The following is a 19,672-nucleotide window of genomic DNA, read 5'->3' as shown; positions in this document are numbered from 1 at the left end:
AACTAAATAACAAATCAGATAGGTTCTTAGATATGAAGAAAAGTTATATAAATTGACACACCTGGAGACCAGTGATGCATCATAACTCCTGCAAATTAGTGTTAAATTCACACATATAAAAATGTACTCTGCAAAATATAAAATGTTCATTTAACTGTTAACCATTAAAGTAGTTGCAACACAAGTTACACCACTGGTAGGGATCTCGTAACACTTGTTATGACATTTTTATTCAGGCAAGGTCTAGTTGTTCCTAAATTAAAATGGTGCCCATATTGGATGGTCCTGTTGATCACCATTCCAACAGTCATGAAATCATTTTATTGATATTGTTCCACAACAGATAATCATATTAACATGGACTATTTACTAAATTATTTATAATGATATCTAGTTGGTCTAGGATGAAAATGGCACCACTCTGTATCCATGAGGCTGCCATAATGCCAATCCTGAAAATATTCTTATTAGGGGTTGTCCATAAAGGATGTTTGCAGATAATACCTGTTTTCCTACACCACCCACTTTATCCGCTTTTGTCCGCATGTGGCTTACCCCCCTCCCCTGGCTGCAGACGTCCGCATCTAGCATTATACACTGATCTATGGTCTGGCAGTGTAATAGCTGGTGCTCTCAAAATATAACGCTCACTGTTCTCATCACAACATATAGTTCAAAACAAAGAAAAAATTAAACAGAATGTTCTTTCTTTAAAAGGTCTTTATTTAGAACATACAACTAAAGTCGTCATCTCACAGAAACCTAAATTCTGTAGACTGTCATCCAGGAAATATATAACTATAGTTAGAGCAACGCTGACCACAACATGATTCACTGTTACACATCACAATCTGCAAACAATACTGCAACTGTTGAATGTGATGACTTGACCACTCATCTAACAGTGGAATGATGTCCAGTTTTCCTGCATCACATGATACAAAAGATGCTACCACATCAAATTCGTCAGTAACCGTTGAGCTCCAGATTTCTACCAACACTTCACCGGCCTTCTGGACATTGGCATTTTCCAACTGTACATCACATGTCTTGCCATTGCTGTCCAAATGAGATCCATAATGACTGTGAGTCAGAATCAATCCTGATAGATTTTTGACAGAGGAGCCATACATCATTCGACGGTGTTGTAGGCAGAGTGCCCTAGTGCATAGCACACAACGAAAATTACATCCAGGTTGTTATAATGGAAGTGTTGATAGCCTGCGGCTAGCGTTTTTGGAAATCTGTGGTTCTCATCCGGACTGCCATCTGATGTTATGACCACAGTTGGCTTCACTGATCCATTAATACACATAACAGGCTGAAAAGCAGGAAGTTGTTTGAGTTCTTCAAAATCAGCAGCGTGTGTCATTGCTGTGCTACTGTCATGCTTCCCACCACGAATGAAGGTAGAAGTTGGCCTTGAATGCTATACAGCCCCTGGTTTTATAACACATGCAGCATAGACTAATGGGATCAGTTTGTGGCATTCAGCAATAACCCAGTTGTGATCTGGCAGCTGCACATGATACTCAGTGTGCATCAGAATGGGCACCTGCCTATTTGCTTCCGGTAATCCTTGTGGGACACGTGCCTTGTCGTTTTGGCTCAAAAAAAACCCCACAGTGTTCTCCCATAGCGACAGCCATATCTTTCAAGTATCAGATTGCAGCTGCTGAAAAATGAGCATCCACGTGATTGCAGATTTCACTGTTTGCTGCCTTAAGCAGTTTGACAGGCACCATGGTCATATGACGCTTACCTTCAGTCGTCATCGAATTACATGGAAGTATACGTAGATATGTTCCTGCTTGACTGATGATGAAACCATATTGGACGAGAGATTCATGCAAGTCATCCAGAAATTTTCAGCTACTAAGCTTCTCATATTGTCGTCATGGATCAGCAGCTGCTCCACATGATACAATGTCCACGATTGTCTTTAGCAACTGTGGTTGGTCTTCTTCTGAGCAGGGCCTTCCTACTTTCTGCTGACAGAACTTTTTGAGTCGTTGGCCATTAACTGGATGTTTTTCGACAACTTCAGTAGCTTTATCTTGAAGTCAAGCATGGAGTTCTGTTTGCATGCTTGTTCAGCTGCCAGACGTTTGAACTTTTTCTCCTACTGCACCTTTTTGCGGCCGGGTTCATCAGACTTTGTTTTCATATCAGCTGTCCACAGTCTAGTGTTTTTTTTTACCTGTTTCACTCGACATGCTACTGCTGTCATTTGCATCTCGGCATCCATCTCTCCTGCTGTTACATCAGCAGAAGATGCATCTTCCACCTCTAACTGAATGTCACTATTTATTATCACCACAGTTGACGGAAATTCTTGAGATGACGTGATTAGCGTCCAAGTAATTGAATCTGATGGTTGGCTTAGATTTGCCTTAGGTCAGCCAGCGCGGGCCCACATGCTCATCAGACGACATTTTCTTTCTGCTGCTCTCGCATGCCAAACTTGAAACAAGTTTTTGACTTATTCTTCATTTGTTTACAATTGATCCACTGCTCCTGTGCATGTTTATGTGCCAGATCTGCCTTCAGATCAGGGTGTGCAGCAATTAAAGCATCTTTAAAGTCGTTATACAGTTTATAATGCGCATCCATTATAAGCATCGGTACTATACAGAATATTCTTATGTTACATGTTTAGGCTCTAACAAACAGTACCACAGAAAGAGTGAAAACAACTAACTTTGTAAAATTTAACAAATAATTTATTTTCCTGAAAAAGTCTGTAAAAATGAAAAAAATAATAACTTAGGTTTCAAGAATCAAATCCAAGAATAATCCATGAATTAAATTGCAAAAGTCCTAGTAATAAAATGATCTAATAGTTTCAAGTTCGAATCCCGACGAAGAATCCAGGATGGTTGATGATGATGTATGCTGAAGTCTGTACTTTTTGAAAATACAAAAAAAGACACTCTGTTGTTGGAAGTCTGAATAAAACTTCATTAAATGTCTTTGTTCAAGAATCCTGTTTGAGCACACAAATGTTTCCAGGAAAAAGAATTAATCCTTTTGAAGTCCAAAATGATCTGAAAAAATTATAACTCAAAAGTATGGCAACAACAAAAGAACACAACTTGATACCAAGTGTAAAAGCCCGAAAACTGAGATCTCTCTGTCTCTAAAACAAAGGTTATATCGTATTCTAAGACGCAGTTTCGAAATTCCCCAAATTGCAAAATCAAAGGGGGGTCACGTGATTGTGTTTACATGTATAAAAAAAATCACGTACACAGAATATGCCTTTGATTAGACCAATGACTTTACTCCGAGAATACAATTTTAGAAAATTGTTTACTTCTTAAACCACGTAGTCCCATCATGACCATGACAACAACCAATCATTTTAAAATAAAAACAGAACTTATTCACGTGGCTGCTACTAATCTTGAAACAAGGTCAGAATCCAGATCAACACCTGGTGTTTATGAAAGAATAATTAAGGTCAACCAATTTTCTGGAAAAAATGTCATCTCCATTGAATAAATTTACATTATAATATCATATAATAGAATTAAAAAATTTAAAACTGAAAAACAGTCGAATTAAAATAAATATGAATTGAATCAGTTATACGTAGCAGTATTCTTAAATAATATCTTGTATTAGCTGGAAAATATAGATATTAAAAACTCCATAAATCAGTACGTTGCATTTGTCACTAAATAATACATGTGTGCGTAGCAGCTGTGTAGTGGTGGCTACTGCAGCCAGCTGCCTGCTTCAGGGCCAACCCATTCATACATAACTCACCATGTCGACCAATTCTGAGCATTGGGTAATTTTGCGCAACGATGTCATTGCTGTAAACATTGGATCATGTGTTATTTTGGTTCAAAAATCCATTTTGTATCAAGAAAGAACGATCGTACTTTAATAAAGGACAGTGATATTCATAAAGTGTACAATAATATCCCACATTTAGACTCAAAATGCATGTGAAGATGTCATTTCTAAATGTCAACATGTAGACCCACTCCATGACCTTCTTGAACTTGTAACCCAGAAAATCCAATTTACTATGCATCTTTTAGAATCATACAAACACATGCATTATTTAAAAGATGGAAATGTAAACCTTAAAAATTCTGCATCTTAATCCAAGTTTCCCATTTTGCAAGAAATTGTCCCACATGTACAAAATCGTCTGCTACCCAATGTATCAACCTGCCACATGAACGAAATTCTGTTTCTAAATTCTTTAGTAATTTTTCCCCATAAACAAGATGTTGTAAGCACATTACATCCTAGTCATTGTTGTTTCTCTTCCACATATTAGCTTATTTTTTATTAAATGTTGAACTTTACTAATTTTTTTACAGGATTGGTTTAGTTTGCTTAATAGCTCTTGCCATTTATTGGCATTGTTACGTTGAATTTTGTAAAACTAGCTCCAAACCTGACCTAGTTACTCGACTAAAGTGCTGAAAGAAACAGTCCAAAGTAATATATTCCATTTCTATAGCCAGATAGATAAACATAACATCTTTTCAAAGCTGTGCGCAGAATAGGTCGACCATTCGTGAGTTATAAAACATGGTGGTGGTATCTGGTGTGTCCAAAATTAATATGAACAAATATTCTGGTGACAATTGCCTCTTCTCAAATGGTAGGCATTGCAATATTTTATTTTCGTCAATCACTCAAATTCTATATACATTTTTCTTCAATATTGGAGGTGGAAACCTCAAGTGCGCAGAAATGCCTGACAGCATTGTAGTCTGTAGCATGAATCGTACAAAATGAAATTAGCAAATTTATACTTAGTGATCACCCATTAAGGACGTCAGCAAAACATACTGGAATACACGCAGTAGGCCAAAAGCAGTTGTTCAACACAGACTATTATTACAAAAAATACTAGCTTTCAGACGTCCACAATGTCCTTTACATCTCATCCCCGCTTGTCCGCACTTGTCCGCATTTGAACAAACCCCCTCTCCCCCCATCTTTGTGGATGCCCTATGTGGACAACCCCTTACTACTTCAAAAAGGATAAAAGTATGGACATGGCCTTCCAACTAAATGACTGGTTATGATGTCTAGTTGGTTTTAAATGGAAATGATCCTTGTGATATCCAATATGGCTCTGACATTCAATATGGCTACCAAGGCAGTCGTGTGGAAAATCTTGTTATTGCTACTGACTGCAAATAGATGATCATGTTGACATGAAATAATTGAAGAAAGAATTTGTATGTTATCTAGTTGGTACCTCTCAGGCACTACAATGTGGCTGCCTTGTGTTGATATATCAGCATGCTTTTCACTAAAAGACTTCATTTAATGTCACATAATGCAACATTCCATGTTCAATATGGCCACCATGGTAGCAGGCTTGAGCATCTTGACATGGTGGTTTTCTTGAAAAAATTCTTGTGATGTTAGATTGGTTTTAAATGGCAAATGTGGCTCTTCAGAAATTCAATATAGATGCCCCATCTTGAAAATTGTTCTACATCCTTTGGAACAGATGGTCATATCTAAACATACATCTGACCATTTTGGAGTAATCGTTATGCTTTTTGCTGGACTGTATATGGATTGTGCATTTTTGGTATATCTTATGTGTTTAGGCTCGAATAATCAGTGAAACAAGAAAGAGTGAAAACAACAAGCTTTGAAAAATATAACTGTTTCCAGAATAAAATCCAAAAATAATGCAAGAATAATCCATAAAAATGTTTTGAAGTCATAATATTGAAATGTTCAAATGATTCCAAGTTCGAGTCCCGACAAAGATTCCACGATGGAAGGCGATGATGTATGCTGTAGCCTGTACCGTGTTGAAGTCTACAGTTCCTTGTACAAACAGTAATTTATCCTCTGGTTTTGGAAATCCAAATAACATTTTCCAAGAATTGTCCTTGTTCAAGAATTCTGTATGAATACAATAATATTTCCAGAGAAACGGATTAATCTAGACTTTTAGATTCCAAGTAATCTGAAGAAGGATTAACATATAACTCAAAAACTCAAAAATTTCAATACTTCATTACTGGTCACAACAGAAGAAAACAACTTGACATCAAGTGTTTAAAAGCCTGGACTCTCAGATCTCTCTCTCTAAACATCACTATTAATACTCAGTATTTCGCAATTTTGGAAATGCCTAATTGCAAAATAGGGGACGACACATATCATGTTTACATGTAAAAGTTGTTTACTTGACCCCCAATCAAGGCCAGGAACTATTTCAAAAATAGAAACAAGTGTTTCTATTACCAGGTATTTATGGAAACTTTCAGGTCAAACTGAATTTTCTGGAAGATATAAAATTCCTAGTAAGCAATATTACATTACATTGACATGTAAAGAAAAATAAAAAGATCCCAAAACCAACAAACAATCAAGTCAAATCAAACACAAATTAAATTATATATAAATTAAATCAAATGTAAGTAACAGTACATTAAAAAATAAAATAAAAATAAAGCAATGAAAAGTTGATTTTATCCTTTTTATAATCATCACTTTAATTTCACTGTTATAAATTTGAGGATTTTCTTAAAAAGGTGACTGCTGCATAGAAATAGTATAAGAGTACTTTCCTTATTGACTATTTATAGCAACTAACCCATTTTTAAGAAAACAGACGGGTTTCTTCCAATGTGAACATTATCTTATAGATTCATAATATTGAAAACCCAGTTAGTAAGTGTATCAGTCTATACTTTTAAAGAAAATGGTGCCAGATGTTAAGTGAAATGCTTTACAGTGTGCGTTGTGGATGATATATGGCAGAAAATGTTATTGCACATGATCTTTTGAAACTTCAAAACATGTCAGATCAGATGTGATCATTGCAATCAGTTACACATTGTCTTGTAGACTAGTTAAACTGAGTGCTAAATATACGTAATTTTTCAGTATATTTTGTGTTGTATTCTGGTTCTAATCCATGTGGATTTTTCCCTTTGTTACATGAATTTTGTCCAGCTGCAGAACCAGGTTAGTATTTAAAATGTAATGTTTATAGATCACACTTTTTACGCCCAAATTACGCTTTTCGCCATCTATAATAGCAATAATTACACTTATACTTGGGGGTAATGTTTGTCCAAATGGTTTTGTATGTTCACTAAAAACATATCCATTTGATTGTAAATTAAAATGATGCTTTTCAGACATCTAACATGACCATCAAATACTTGTATAGGTACTTATCTTAAACAGATGACCTTAGACACATGGAATTTTCACCAAAATACTTCACATGAACTCTGGATGGTGCTTTATATTAAATGATAATGATCTGAAATATAATATGGTAGGTATGGTGATCATCTTGAAAATAGTATAAATTGTCCCCTTGAAGGGATATTCATATTGACACATAATAGTATAAATTGTCCCCTTGAAGGGATATTCATATCGACACATAATAGTATCAATTGTCCCCTTGAAGGGATATTCATATCGACACATAATAGTATCAATTGTCCCCTTGAAGGGATATTCATATTGACACATAATATATCAATTGTCCCCTTGAAGGGATATTCATATTGACACATAATAGTATCAATTGTCCCCTTGAAGGGATATTCATATTGACACATAATATATCAATTGTCCCCTTGAAGGGATATTCATATTGACACATTGATTTCACTAAGACACTTCTTGTAGATACCCTAATTTGTAAATCTTGTAAAATCTACTTTTCTCCAGAATGTACTACCAAATTTTACTTACTTAAAAATGTGCTTTTTACATAAATAGTTTTTTTTGTATTAAAATAATTTTACTACAGCTTCTTCAACAGCATTCATGATATACATTCTAAAATCTATCTAAGGCTGCTTCTCCTGAATGGACAGATATCAGCATCAAGTTTTCATAAATGGCTAAAGCAATATTTAATTCATTCTGGACAGATGATGATAACAGTGGCCATCTTAAAAGTCTTTTCACTACTCCTCTTGCATGATTGGTGAAATAGCATTAAAACACTTCTTGCTCCATTTAATTGACTCTGAATAAATTGGTACATATTTGAATACTAACATAGTTATATTTTTGTGAAGGAGTTTTGAGAACCAGACCTAATTAGCATTGATGTTAAGCCAGTCATTATTGCTTGCATTGTTGTGCATCATTGGACTTCTCAACACAGTGACCTTTACACATGTACATGAGAATTCTGACAAGAATTAGTATTTAGATGCATTCTAATGAAAAGTCAACAGTCAGCACTCTGAACATGATTTTAATGTCAACAGTCTTGCACTTTTGGCAGTACTGGCTTGTAAGCATAATAACATAAACAAGTACAAATGGATTTGTATCTGTTAACCCAGTGTTTGGATATATATGAAGAATACCATGAATTTTACGATTTTAATATTTATTTTCAAACATGTAAAAATATTAAATCATACAAAAATGTAATTTCCGGTCACGAGTAACTTCCTTTAAATCATGTGAAAAATGCAATGTTCATGTTAGAACTTTAATTAAAGAATACTTAAAACATGTGTTTGAATAGACACAATCATAACATTACACGTCTGTGATTAGTTTTGTGGATTGACTTCAGGTGTTGTCAACAGGCACCAGTAAAAACAGCTGACACTTCACAACTCTTGATTACTCAGTGGTATACCCAAAGAGTTGTTGTAGACAGTTCAAATTTTCAGTAAAGTGGATTAACATGTGTAATTAAAGTTTTAACTGTTTATCCAGTTAATTTTTATTTGACCAATACACGTAAACTGGGTTGTCATTTATTAGCAATAAAGTGGTCAGCAACTCTGAAGTGTGACCTTAACAAGTTTTAGAATTCTCACGTTTATCAGTTACAGATTTCACCTTGAAATGTATATTTTTGACTTCACTGGTTCATCTTTGATTTTGTACCAAGAGTATCATTGTATATTTAGGGTAATCATCACCATGTCTGGTTTTAGTGCCAAGATAGCTTCAAGATATTTATTTAAAATATGGATTATCTCTCCCAAGTCCATAATACATTTTGCTGTAAAAGAGAATCTCTCATTTATGAAACAATATCAATATTTGAACTAGCCTGAATAGGCAGTTTGCATCTATACATTATTATAGTTTGGGACAAGATTTTAGATACATTTTTAGTGATGATTGATATTTTGTCAGACTTGATTCAGTTGATTTTGTTAATATATTAAGCAAACTGATTAAATAACAAGATATAATACAGTTCATGAATTTACCTAGAAACTTAAGGATCATAATTATGTATTGATTCATACTTGTCACTGACAACTGTAGATGTACTAGGTAGAAACACTGACATAATTAAACAAACAAAACAAAAATGCAACCAGAATTATTGTAAACAAAAACAGTGCATCATTATTATGAAAGTGCTCTTTCTTGATGGTGTGAATTGATTCACTGTCATTATATTATTTGTTACACAAAATATTCTTGAAAATTGAGAATTAGTACCTGATTTATCTGGACAGAGAAAACATTAATGATTAATTTTCATTTATTTATTAATTATCTGGATAATGAAAAATTTTAATATTAATGTCTAGATATTTAAGTTAATGCATGATATTATACACAAGACTGGACCTAACCTAAAAATATTTAAGATGGTTTCATGACCATGAGATTAGAAATGTAGATATTGGATTATGTTGCATTCCTGGAAATTCTTTTCAACCAGTATTATATTTGTTCCTTTGATGGATTTTTGCTTTCCTTGATACATATCTTTGATGACACATCTATGTGCAAACTTTATACAAATATGTAACAACTATTTTCGTTTTGTGTCAAGATGCTGTCTGGACAAAAGAAAAACACCCAGACCTCCATGACAACAAGAAACACATACTGTTACTAATGGAGCAGTTGAACATAATTGCTAAGCTGAGAACATACAGCGAGGAGGCGTCTAAAATCAAGGTTAGTTCATTTTAAAATATAAATCTACATACAAATTAATGAGTACACATCTGAATTTAACCATTGGTTAAGGTGGGCATAAATGAAAATGATGAGGTATGGTTACCATGGTGGTCAACTAGACGAATGTGTCACTACTTGTCCAATGGAAAGCCATATCGATAATTGTCCCTTTCCATGTTGTATGTGGATAAGTAGAACCAACTGGCACACTGCTTCTGGCGCTTATGCTTACAATTTGCTTTCCAGTATGTTTCATTCATTAATGTCATGTTGAATGTTTCATGTCATGTTTGAGGACATTTCTAAAGTCTGTTGCTTTTTAAAGCTCAAAGTCCATCGGGATAAATTAATCATTGTGTTCACATATTCATTGAAATTTTATTGTGTTATATGTGGATTCCTCTTTTTCTGCTTACATTACTCTTTTTGTCTACTGGGATTACACTTTTTCCTCACCAGGGGTTGGCATGTATTCAGATTAAAAGCACAGTACTCATCAGGTACTATTAATGCAATTCACTCTTAATAAAGGTTGTCAGGTTTTGTACACTTTTATGAAAATCTGGATAATAATTTAAGTAGAATCAAGCTATATATGATGCACTTAGAAAAGGAACAAAGTCAAGACAAAAATACCAAGTTATAATTATTACGTGTTGCAAGTACTACATCATGAGTGTCTCGAGTCCATGCTTTTATTTTTCTAAACGCTCATTAATGTGAATATTTTAATGAGGGAAATGGAATTCCCATTCTACTCTCGGTACACAAGTTCTATGATTGATGAAACAAAATCATAAAATCTTTTGATATTATTGCTGTTGTTAACACATTTAATTGATGCATGTCATGTGAAAATAACAATAAATAATTGATATCTTTTTAACTTTAATCAATGCTAATTTGGAAAACCTTCTGTTTTAGGCAACTGTATAATAAAAACACAGCTCTAACAAAGTGTGCAATAAGCCACACATATCTAGCAAAGTGTAATAAACTACACAGCTCTAACGAAATGTGCAGTAAACTGCACAGCACTAACAAAGTGTGCAATAAACTACACTGCTCTAAAAGGTGTGCGATATACTATACAGCTCTAACAAAGTGTGCAATAAACTACACGGCTCTAAGAAAGTGTGCAGTAAACTACACTGCTCTACCAAAGTGTGTAATAAACTAAGCAGCTCTTACAAAGTATGCAATAAAATAAACAGCTCTAACAAAGTGTGCAATGATTATGAGGAGATTTTTAATTGATATTTTTTTTAATTGACATTTTCTCTGGAAATGTGGTACGGGTTGCTATTACTTGTGCAGTAATACGCAACATGGAAAGCTTGTTGTGTAATAACATGTGACTGATGAATGAACCACTCTGATTGTTAAGTGCAGGACTTTTCCTTGTTTTCAGTGTTTGATTCAACTGGGGCTGGTTGGAGGTGTTTGATAAAGTTTGAAGAATGCATATCTGGAATAAAACATTCTGGTTGTTGATGTATTTGCAGGTGGCTCTTGCAAGAGTTTGGATTTTCTGTAGCCAGTAATGTGTATTGTCTGTGTGTCTGGATAAGTGCACATTATCAGAGTTGGAAACACCTTAATTTGCTTTTTCTGTGAATTTTACTTTGTTATATATCTGTTGATGTTTAATTTTATAACAACTCCGTCAGGCACAACAGAAACAGCAAAGGGTTCTTCTTTTTAAGAGTAGTTCCTAGTGCGCGGATACCATGTGAGACTGAGTTAACCAGACTGAGACAAGAAAAGTAAGGTTAGCAAAACGGCTTGATCTTGTGTGTCACATGGGTGAAAAAAGCTTGGTAAGAACTATGGACCTATGTGACGCCAATGGTAAGATTTCTCACATACCCACATTGGCTGGGTATTCTTAGTTGCAGGAATGTATCTATGAATCAGACCAGTAACTAGTCTTAAGTGATGTACCAGGCTACAATTGGGGAAGCATTGGATTCCATACTTAGTATTTCAAGACTGGGTCCCTCACTGTAATATCATTGACAATTTCAATCTGTGTTAATTTTACAATACTTGTTTAAGCATCAGCGAAGAGTCTGTCTCAGTTGATTATAATTCAAGCTCTCATGGATACTCTGCTTGAGGTACATATATCTAAAGAAAATGACATGCTGTTATTGATAATCTGCTTGAGCCACATATATCTAAAGAAAATGACATGCTAATATTGATAATTATGCTTGAAATACATATATCTAAAGAAAATGACACGCTAATATTGATAATTATGCTTGAGATACATATATCTAAAGAAAATGACACGCTAATATTAATAATTATGCTTGAGGTACATATATCTAAACAAAATGACATGCTGATATTGATAATTATGCTTGAGATACATATATCTAAAGAAAATGACACGCTAATATTGATAATTATGCTTGAGATACATATATCTAAAGAAAATGACACGCTAATATTAATAATTATGCTTGAGGTACATATATCTAAACAAAATGACATGCTGATATTGATAATTATGCTTGAGATACATATATCTAAAGAAAATGACATGCTGTGATTGATAATCTGCTTGAGGCACATATATCTAAACAAAATGACATGCTGTTATTGATAATCTGCTTGAGCCACATATATCTAAACAAAATGACATGCTGTCATTGATAAGCTGCTTGAGGCATATTTATACCAAGAAAATGACATGCTGTTTTTGTTGATAACCCTTTTTAATCACATTTATCAAGAAAATCATTCTTTTATTAGCTACCTTCCTGAGTCACATTATCACAAGAAAATTACATGATTTTATTGGTAACTAGCTTTAGGCACATTTATCTCAAGATATTACAAGTAGCACATATTTGTGATTGTTCAGAAAGTTTGCATCTACTCGAATCAAGATGTGCATAATTTGCATACTGAGTCATCTAGTACAGAATAATTTTATTTCTCAAAGTTAACATTAATGTTTATGAAAATATGTTTGGACTGATCTGTGTTATGTTCATGATTTAGATCAGATGGTTTCATTCATCATTCTAAACTGCACATGGGGAACTTGGATTGCAGTGACCAAGTTTTATCACATTCTGAAATACTTTGCATTGTTAATTCTCCAGCCCAAGAAATGTTGGTCATAAGGATTACTTTTCTCAGACTATTGCCATGTGATTCTTGGCATCCGTCCATCTATGAGAGACGATGGCGTAGCTCCAAAGTACGCTTTTGCTTATCCTTCTTTCTAGCTCTCTTTTCAGCTTGTTTTATTCTTCTCTCTTCCTCTGCATTTTGAACTCCCTGCCTGACAGCTAGATGCCAGCTGGAATGGTTGGTTGCACAACTCTCCCAGTCATTGACATTGGTGTTTGCCGTTTTCATATCCTTCTTGCAAACATCTTTGTAGCGCAGATGTGGTCATCCAGTTGGTCATGCACCTTCTGCTAACTCCCCATATAACAGGTCCTTGGGAATGCGACCTGGGTCCATTCTCTTGACATGGCCAAGCCAGCGAAGGCACCATTTGCTGAGAATGGAGAACATGCTGTTCATGTTGGTGCGTTCTAGAACCTCTGTGTTGGGTACTTTGTCCTGCCACTGGATGTGCAGAATGTGCCGCAGACATCTCAAGTGGAAGCTGTTGAGTTTCCTCTCATGTCTTGCATAGGTGGTCCATGTTTCGCTGCTGTAGAGAAGTGAGCTGAGCATGCAGGCTTGGTAGACACACAGTTTGGTCTTCTCTTTGAGGTTGGGGTTGTTCCAGACCCTCTGGTTAAGTCTGGCCATCGCTGCGCTGCCTTGGCAATCCTGCCGCTCACCTCAGAATCAATGGAGAGTGAGCTGGAGATGTTAGACCCGAGGTATGTGAAGTTCTCGACAACTTCCAAATTGTACCCATCTATGGTGACAGAGGGAGGGGAGTCTGTGTCCTGTGCCATGATATTTGTTTTCTTCAAACTGATGGTCAGTCCAAATTCCTTACATGCATGGGAGAGGCGGCATACCAGCTGCTCAAGTCCATCTTCCGTGTGTGATGTCAAGGCTGCATCATCGGCAAAGAGCAATTCATGGATGAGTACCTCTGTGACTTTAGTCTTAGCACGGAGACAAGCGATGTTGAACAGCTTGCCATCAGCCCTGGTATGGATGTACACTCCCTCGCTGCAGTCCTTGAATGCATACTGGAGAAGCATGGAGAAGAAGATGGCAAAGAGCGTTGGCGCAAGGACACAGCCTTGTTTGACTCCGCTGCTGACTGGGAATGCTTCAGATGTTGCACCATTGAAGCACACTGTGCTGTGCATGTTCTCGTGGAACGACATAATGACAGCAAGAAGACGTGGGGGGCAGCCGATCTTCTGCAGGAGTCTGAAGAGTCCACTCCAACTAACTAGGTCAAACGCCTTCGTCAGTTCTATGAAGGCAATGTAGAGGGGCATCTGCTGCTTGCGACACTTCTTCTGAATCTGATGTAGTGAGAAGATCATGTCTACAGTTGACCTGCCGGCTCGAAATTCACACTGGGATTCTGGGTAGACGCGGGATACTAGGATCTGCAAGCGCGCCAAGGCAACAGGGGCGAAAGCCTTTCCGACAATGCTGAGGAGGGAGATGCAGTCGCTACGGTCTCCTTTGTTTATGTACAAAGTGACAATGTTGGCGTCAGGCATGTCCTGTGGGATGTATCCCTGTTCCCAGCAAAGGCAGAGGAGTGTGTGTAGGAGCTGGAGCAGTGCTGGTTTTCGGCTCTTGAGGACTTAAGGCAGAATGCCGTCGCTTCCAGGAGCCTTCCCACAGGCAAGGCAATCGATGGCTTTCCCAAGTTCTTCCAGGGTGGGCTGTGTGTCTAGCTCCTCCATGACAGACAGGTCTTGAATGGTGTCCAGGGCAGCTCCAGTGACCTTGTTTTGGGTTGCATACAGCTCAAGATAATACTCATCCCATCGCTGCAGTTGTTTCCCCTGGTCTGTGATGACTTCGCTCGTCTTGGACTTGAGGGGGGTGGTCTTGTAGCTGGGGGGGCCTGTCGCCTTTTTGATACCCTCATACATTCCTCTTGTATCCCCGGTGTCAGCAGCTGTCTGTATACTGTTGCAAAGGTTCAGCCAGTAGGTGTTGGCACTGCGGCGGGTGGTCTTCTGGGCATTGTTCCTTGCAATCCTGAGGGCTTATAGTGTTCTGGGGCTAGCTGCAGCCTTGATTGCCAGGAGGGCTTTCCTCTTTACCTCAGTCATGGGCTCCATCTCCTCCCAATTTGCCTCATACAAGTCAAAATTCTTTCGCTCCCTCTTCCCGTAAGCTGTGATGGCTGAATTGTACACAGAGTCACGGATATGGGACCACTTGGAGTCAATGGTGTCATCAGGTGTCACTTTGGTGAGGGCTTCCTTCAGTTTGCTGATGAACTGCTGTTTTCTCTGGGTTGCTTGCACAGCAGGTGTTGATGCATGCCTAGGTTCATCCAAGGGCATCCCCTGCCAAGAGAATGTGTAATTGGCTTCCCTGATGGTGCTGCTGTCAGCCAGTCAGGTCTCCTGGAGGCAGGCAATGTCGATGTTCAGTCGGGACAGTTCTCTGTCAATGACGGCAGTCTTCCGTGCATCATCGATCTGTTGTCGGTCAGCGGTCAATCCAGGACACATGGTCCTGATGTTCCAGGCTGCAAAGTGAAGAGTTGGAGTCTTTTTATTTCTTCTTCTAGTCTTTCCTGGTGCAGAGATTATCATGTTAGAAATACCAGTATACAGTCATGATTGTTGTCTCACAAATGTAGCATTTACTTTGTTACACTGATAATACAATTACATAATTTATAATTGCCTTTGTTAAAATGTAAATTGATTACTTATTTATGTTTCTTCATATGGGGCTTATTATTATGAAAAATGAAACATTTATCTCTCTGACAATATTCACATTAAAATGAATCCTTTTACTTTTTAGGAAGAGAATTGCTTTCTTGCTCCATGTATGCTCCATCAGAAAACTCCCAGAGAGGTCACCTGCCCATTAGCACACCCTCAGATGGAAAGCTCCTCAGTCCTATGTTTTCTCTTCGTGGGAAAATATTTGCCATCTCCCATTTTCCATAGACTTCTTGCTGCCTGTGTTGCATGCTGGCCAATAGCCACAAAGAAGAAAGAGGAGACACTAGAGAATCTGATCTTCTGTGGGTGTGGTGTTTTTCAGCTGGACCATTATCACAAACTGACCCTTCACTTTAGGGACTACGTCATATTTATGAGAGTAACAAGAATGGGCATCAAAGACAGAACTCCATGTTCCAAGGTGTGCATTGGGGTCAGAAAGTTTGTCACTGCCACTCTCATCAAGATCATTGGTTATCTGGGCCAGAATCTGAAGTTTGAGTACTTTATACAGTGTCCTGAATACAGTGGAGAAAGTATCAACAGCCTGATTCCTGTGTCCCTGCTCAAAGAGAATCCAGAAGTATGCTGTGAACTCCACGACAATATGATCGAGTCATGCAAACTGTTGAAATTTTGGTTTGAGGATATGGTGAGTACAAGTGTGAAGTCCTTTAGAGATCTACTCAATGCAGAAGTATAAAAATGTAATATTTGAAAATAGATATATGTTGAAATAGATATTAGACATGTAGGATAGATGTGTTTTGCCATACCACATTGCAGATGATAAGAATATGAATTAGACAAAGAGAGTTTACATCTGCTTAAAGAGAAACATATACCCTTGTAAAATCCAACCTTTTACAGACATTAATCACCTTCATAGCTGGATATCATTATAGATTTTTAAAAATTGGAGAAAAAGCAACATTAAACTCATCATATTTCCATATTTTAAACAGTTAACATGAAGTATTAACTAAAGACTTCTTGTGATATCCTGGCTGGTGAGATAATGGAACTGGTTATGATTTGACTTGTGTTAACACAGTGAGCTTACAAAAGCTTGTTGTCACTAATCTTGAATGGATAGCTGCATTGACTCATACTTGCCTTAATCCCATACCAAAATATGTCGGGTTTTTTATACTCAAAAAGTGTTCTGTGGTCCCATGAGGTGCCAGTGACCAAAATAATGTCATCCAGCTGACAATAAAGCCATTATTATTTAAGCCTTCAGAAAATGAATGGAAATTCAAATCTAAAAGTATTTTTTCCATCTCGTTTAAATATTTAATACACATGCAAATATGAATAGTTGGTATAGTTAATATTGTCAGTCATCACCACCATACACATACACCTATGTGCAAATGCTCATATGATCACAACCACATTATATAAAAACATAGACTTGGAGGTCTTGCTAGGATTTTAAAACTAGGAGTGCAGGACTCCTACTTTGGAAAAAACAGGAATCCCACCAGCAGAAGTTGCTTTTCCTTCCCAGAAGCATATTGGGCATACCTGATGTGGCTAAATTACCAGATGAGTAGAACCAGTGGTTGCCATTGAGTTTAATTTTCTAACTTCTTTACACCAGTGACATATAACTCTTGTTTGCCCATTAAAGTGAGAGTGAATTATGTCAGGCCAAGGAAAATTCTTGCTCCATGCACAAAGCTAAGCATCACACGTAGTGTTCTGTGTGAAATATCAGTTCAAGCAACTTCTAGTATTCTGACAACATGTACATCTGGGGGTCTTCCAGCCACTGAATTTTCTCATTTTAAATATAATCACAGATAAAATGATCATTTGATCAACACATTTTCAACCTCGGCAGATGGTTGAAGCAGGACTGGCAAGCCCTTGAATTTGCTGTCCGGCAAATGTATGTGTACGGAGAACTCCTGTATAAGTGATTTTCTGAGTCCCATGTAAAAGAAATTGCATCCAAATACACATGATTAAGCATTTCCAAGACCTCTGCCGTTTCTTTAAATACATTACCCAATACTTTAGGAGAACTACTACTACCTCCAGCCTTCCCAGGCTAAAAACATTTAGCTAAAGGTCGGGCAGAGTGATGTACCCTTGGTACAGGGATTGGCACCAAACCACATGAATATATCAATCATCTGTCTCTCATCAAGCGGGACATTGCAAACGTCCACTACCATGTTTTTGGGGGTTTATTCATATAAACAGACTTTTGCTTAATTTTTGGAGACTTTATGAGTGGTTATTATTGTGATCATAATGTGTGGATTCATTCATTGACTTAGAGTTGATTTTTCCCCTTATCCAAGTAAATGTCATGTGATCTGACTTACGGATATGAGTTCCTGAAAAGTCAAGGTGACTTAATTCCTGATTGGTTAGTGTAAAGCATGTGACATTGTTTACAGCTTCGTGCCATTCTAGGATGAATATGTATTGTCCATTTGTGTGGCATGTTTAAAATTTAAGCATACCTAGTATTAATATCAGTCTTTGAAAACATTTAGATGTGTTTGCTTGAGGGATTCATTTCTTTAAATCAATCATTTATTGGAATTACAAAGTGCTCAGACCACTTGGAATTACGGTTATTTTAGAATTAATTTAATTCATTTAAAGACATTTTAGGATTATATCACTGTGATGCATCAGTACATTTATTGGTACATCAGTACAGTAGTGCACATCATTTCTAAAACCACTGGAACTCATTTGGAAAACTCAGTACTTTTTGACTTGATATAACATTTTAGGACTATTCAGGATTTCATTCATCTTCATGGTTTTTGCTCTTATTTTCACTTAGTTTGTGACCATAGGGTTATGACAATGTGTACTCAGACAGGTAGTTCAGAAAATAGTTTTGTTTTCCCAGACAAAGATGTCTATGGAAATAAATTAGTGGTTTCATCCCCATAACTATCAATGCCTTGTATTCCACAACAATAAGTATTACATAATAAATCAGAATATAGTCCACATAAATAAGTATTACATAATAAATCAGAATATAGTCCACATAAATAAGCATTACATAGTAAATCAGATCACAGTCCACATAAATAAGCATTACATAATAAATCAGAATACAGTCCACACAAATAAGCATTACATAATAAATCAGAATATAGTCCACATAAATAGGTATTACATAATAAATCAAAACATAGTCCACATAAATAAGTATTACATAATAAATCAAAATATAGTCCACACAAATAAGTATTACATAATAAATCAAAATATAGTCCACACAAATAAGTATTACATAATAAATCAGAATATAATCCACATAAATAAGCATTACATTATAAATCAAAATATAGTCCACACAAATAAGCATTACATGATAAATCAAAATATAGTCCACATAAATAAGTATTACATAATAAATCAGAATATAATCCACATAAATAAGTATTACATAATAAATCAAAATATAGTCCACACAAATAAGCATTACATAATATATCAGAATACAGTCTACACAAATAAGTATTACATAATAAATCAGAATACAGTCCACATAAATAAGTATTACATAATAAATCAAAATATAGTCCACATAAATAAGGATTACATAATAAATCAAAATATAGTCTGCATAAATAAGTATTACATAATAAATCAAAATATAGTCCACATAAATAAGTATTACATAATAAATCAAAATATAGTCCACACAAATAAGCATTACATAATAAATCAGAATACAGTCCACATAAATAAGTATTACATAATAAATCAGAATATAGTCCACATAAATAGGTATTACATAATAAATCAGAATACAGTCCACATAAATAAGCATTACATAATAAATCAGAATATAGTCCACATAAATAAGTATTACATAATAAATCAAAATATAGTCCACACAA

The 19,672-nt window shown here is 36.0% G+C and overlaps 1 protein-coding gene across 1 annotated transcript in view; it reads left to right on the top strand.

Moving 5' to 3' along the window:
- Positions 1 to 19,672, top strand: part of LOC149787255 (uncharacterized) — a 91,239-nt gene that overhangs the window by 42,837 nt on the left and 28,730 nt on the right. The window contains exons 9-10 of the mRNA XM_089976078.1: positions 9,791 to 9,918; positions 15,862 to 16,437. Coding sequence (XP_089832204.1) covers positions 9,791 to 9,918; positions 15,862 to 16,437 — 704 coding nt within the window. The remainder of the gene's footprint in view (positions 1 to 9,790; positions 9,919 to 15,861; positions 16,438 to 19,672) is intronic.

This window comes from Sinohyriopsis cumingii, chromosome 12 (genome assembly GCF_028554795.1).
Source record: "Sinohyriopsis cumingii isolate HCF-2022 chromosome 12, ASM2855479v2, whole genome shotgun sequence".
In the NCBI taxonomy this organism is placed as follows: Eukaryota; Metazoa; Mollusca; class Bivalvia; order Unionida; family Unionidae; genus Sinohyriopsis; species Sinohyriopsis cumingii.
This window is presented reverse-complemented; position numbering and strand designations above follow the sequence as displayed.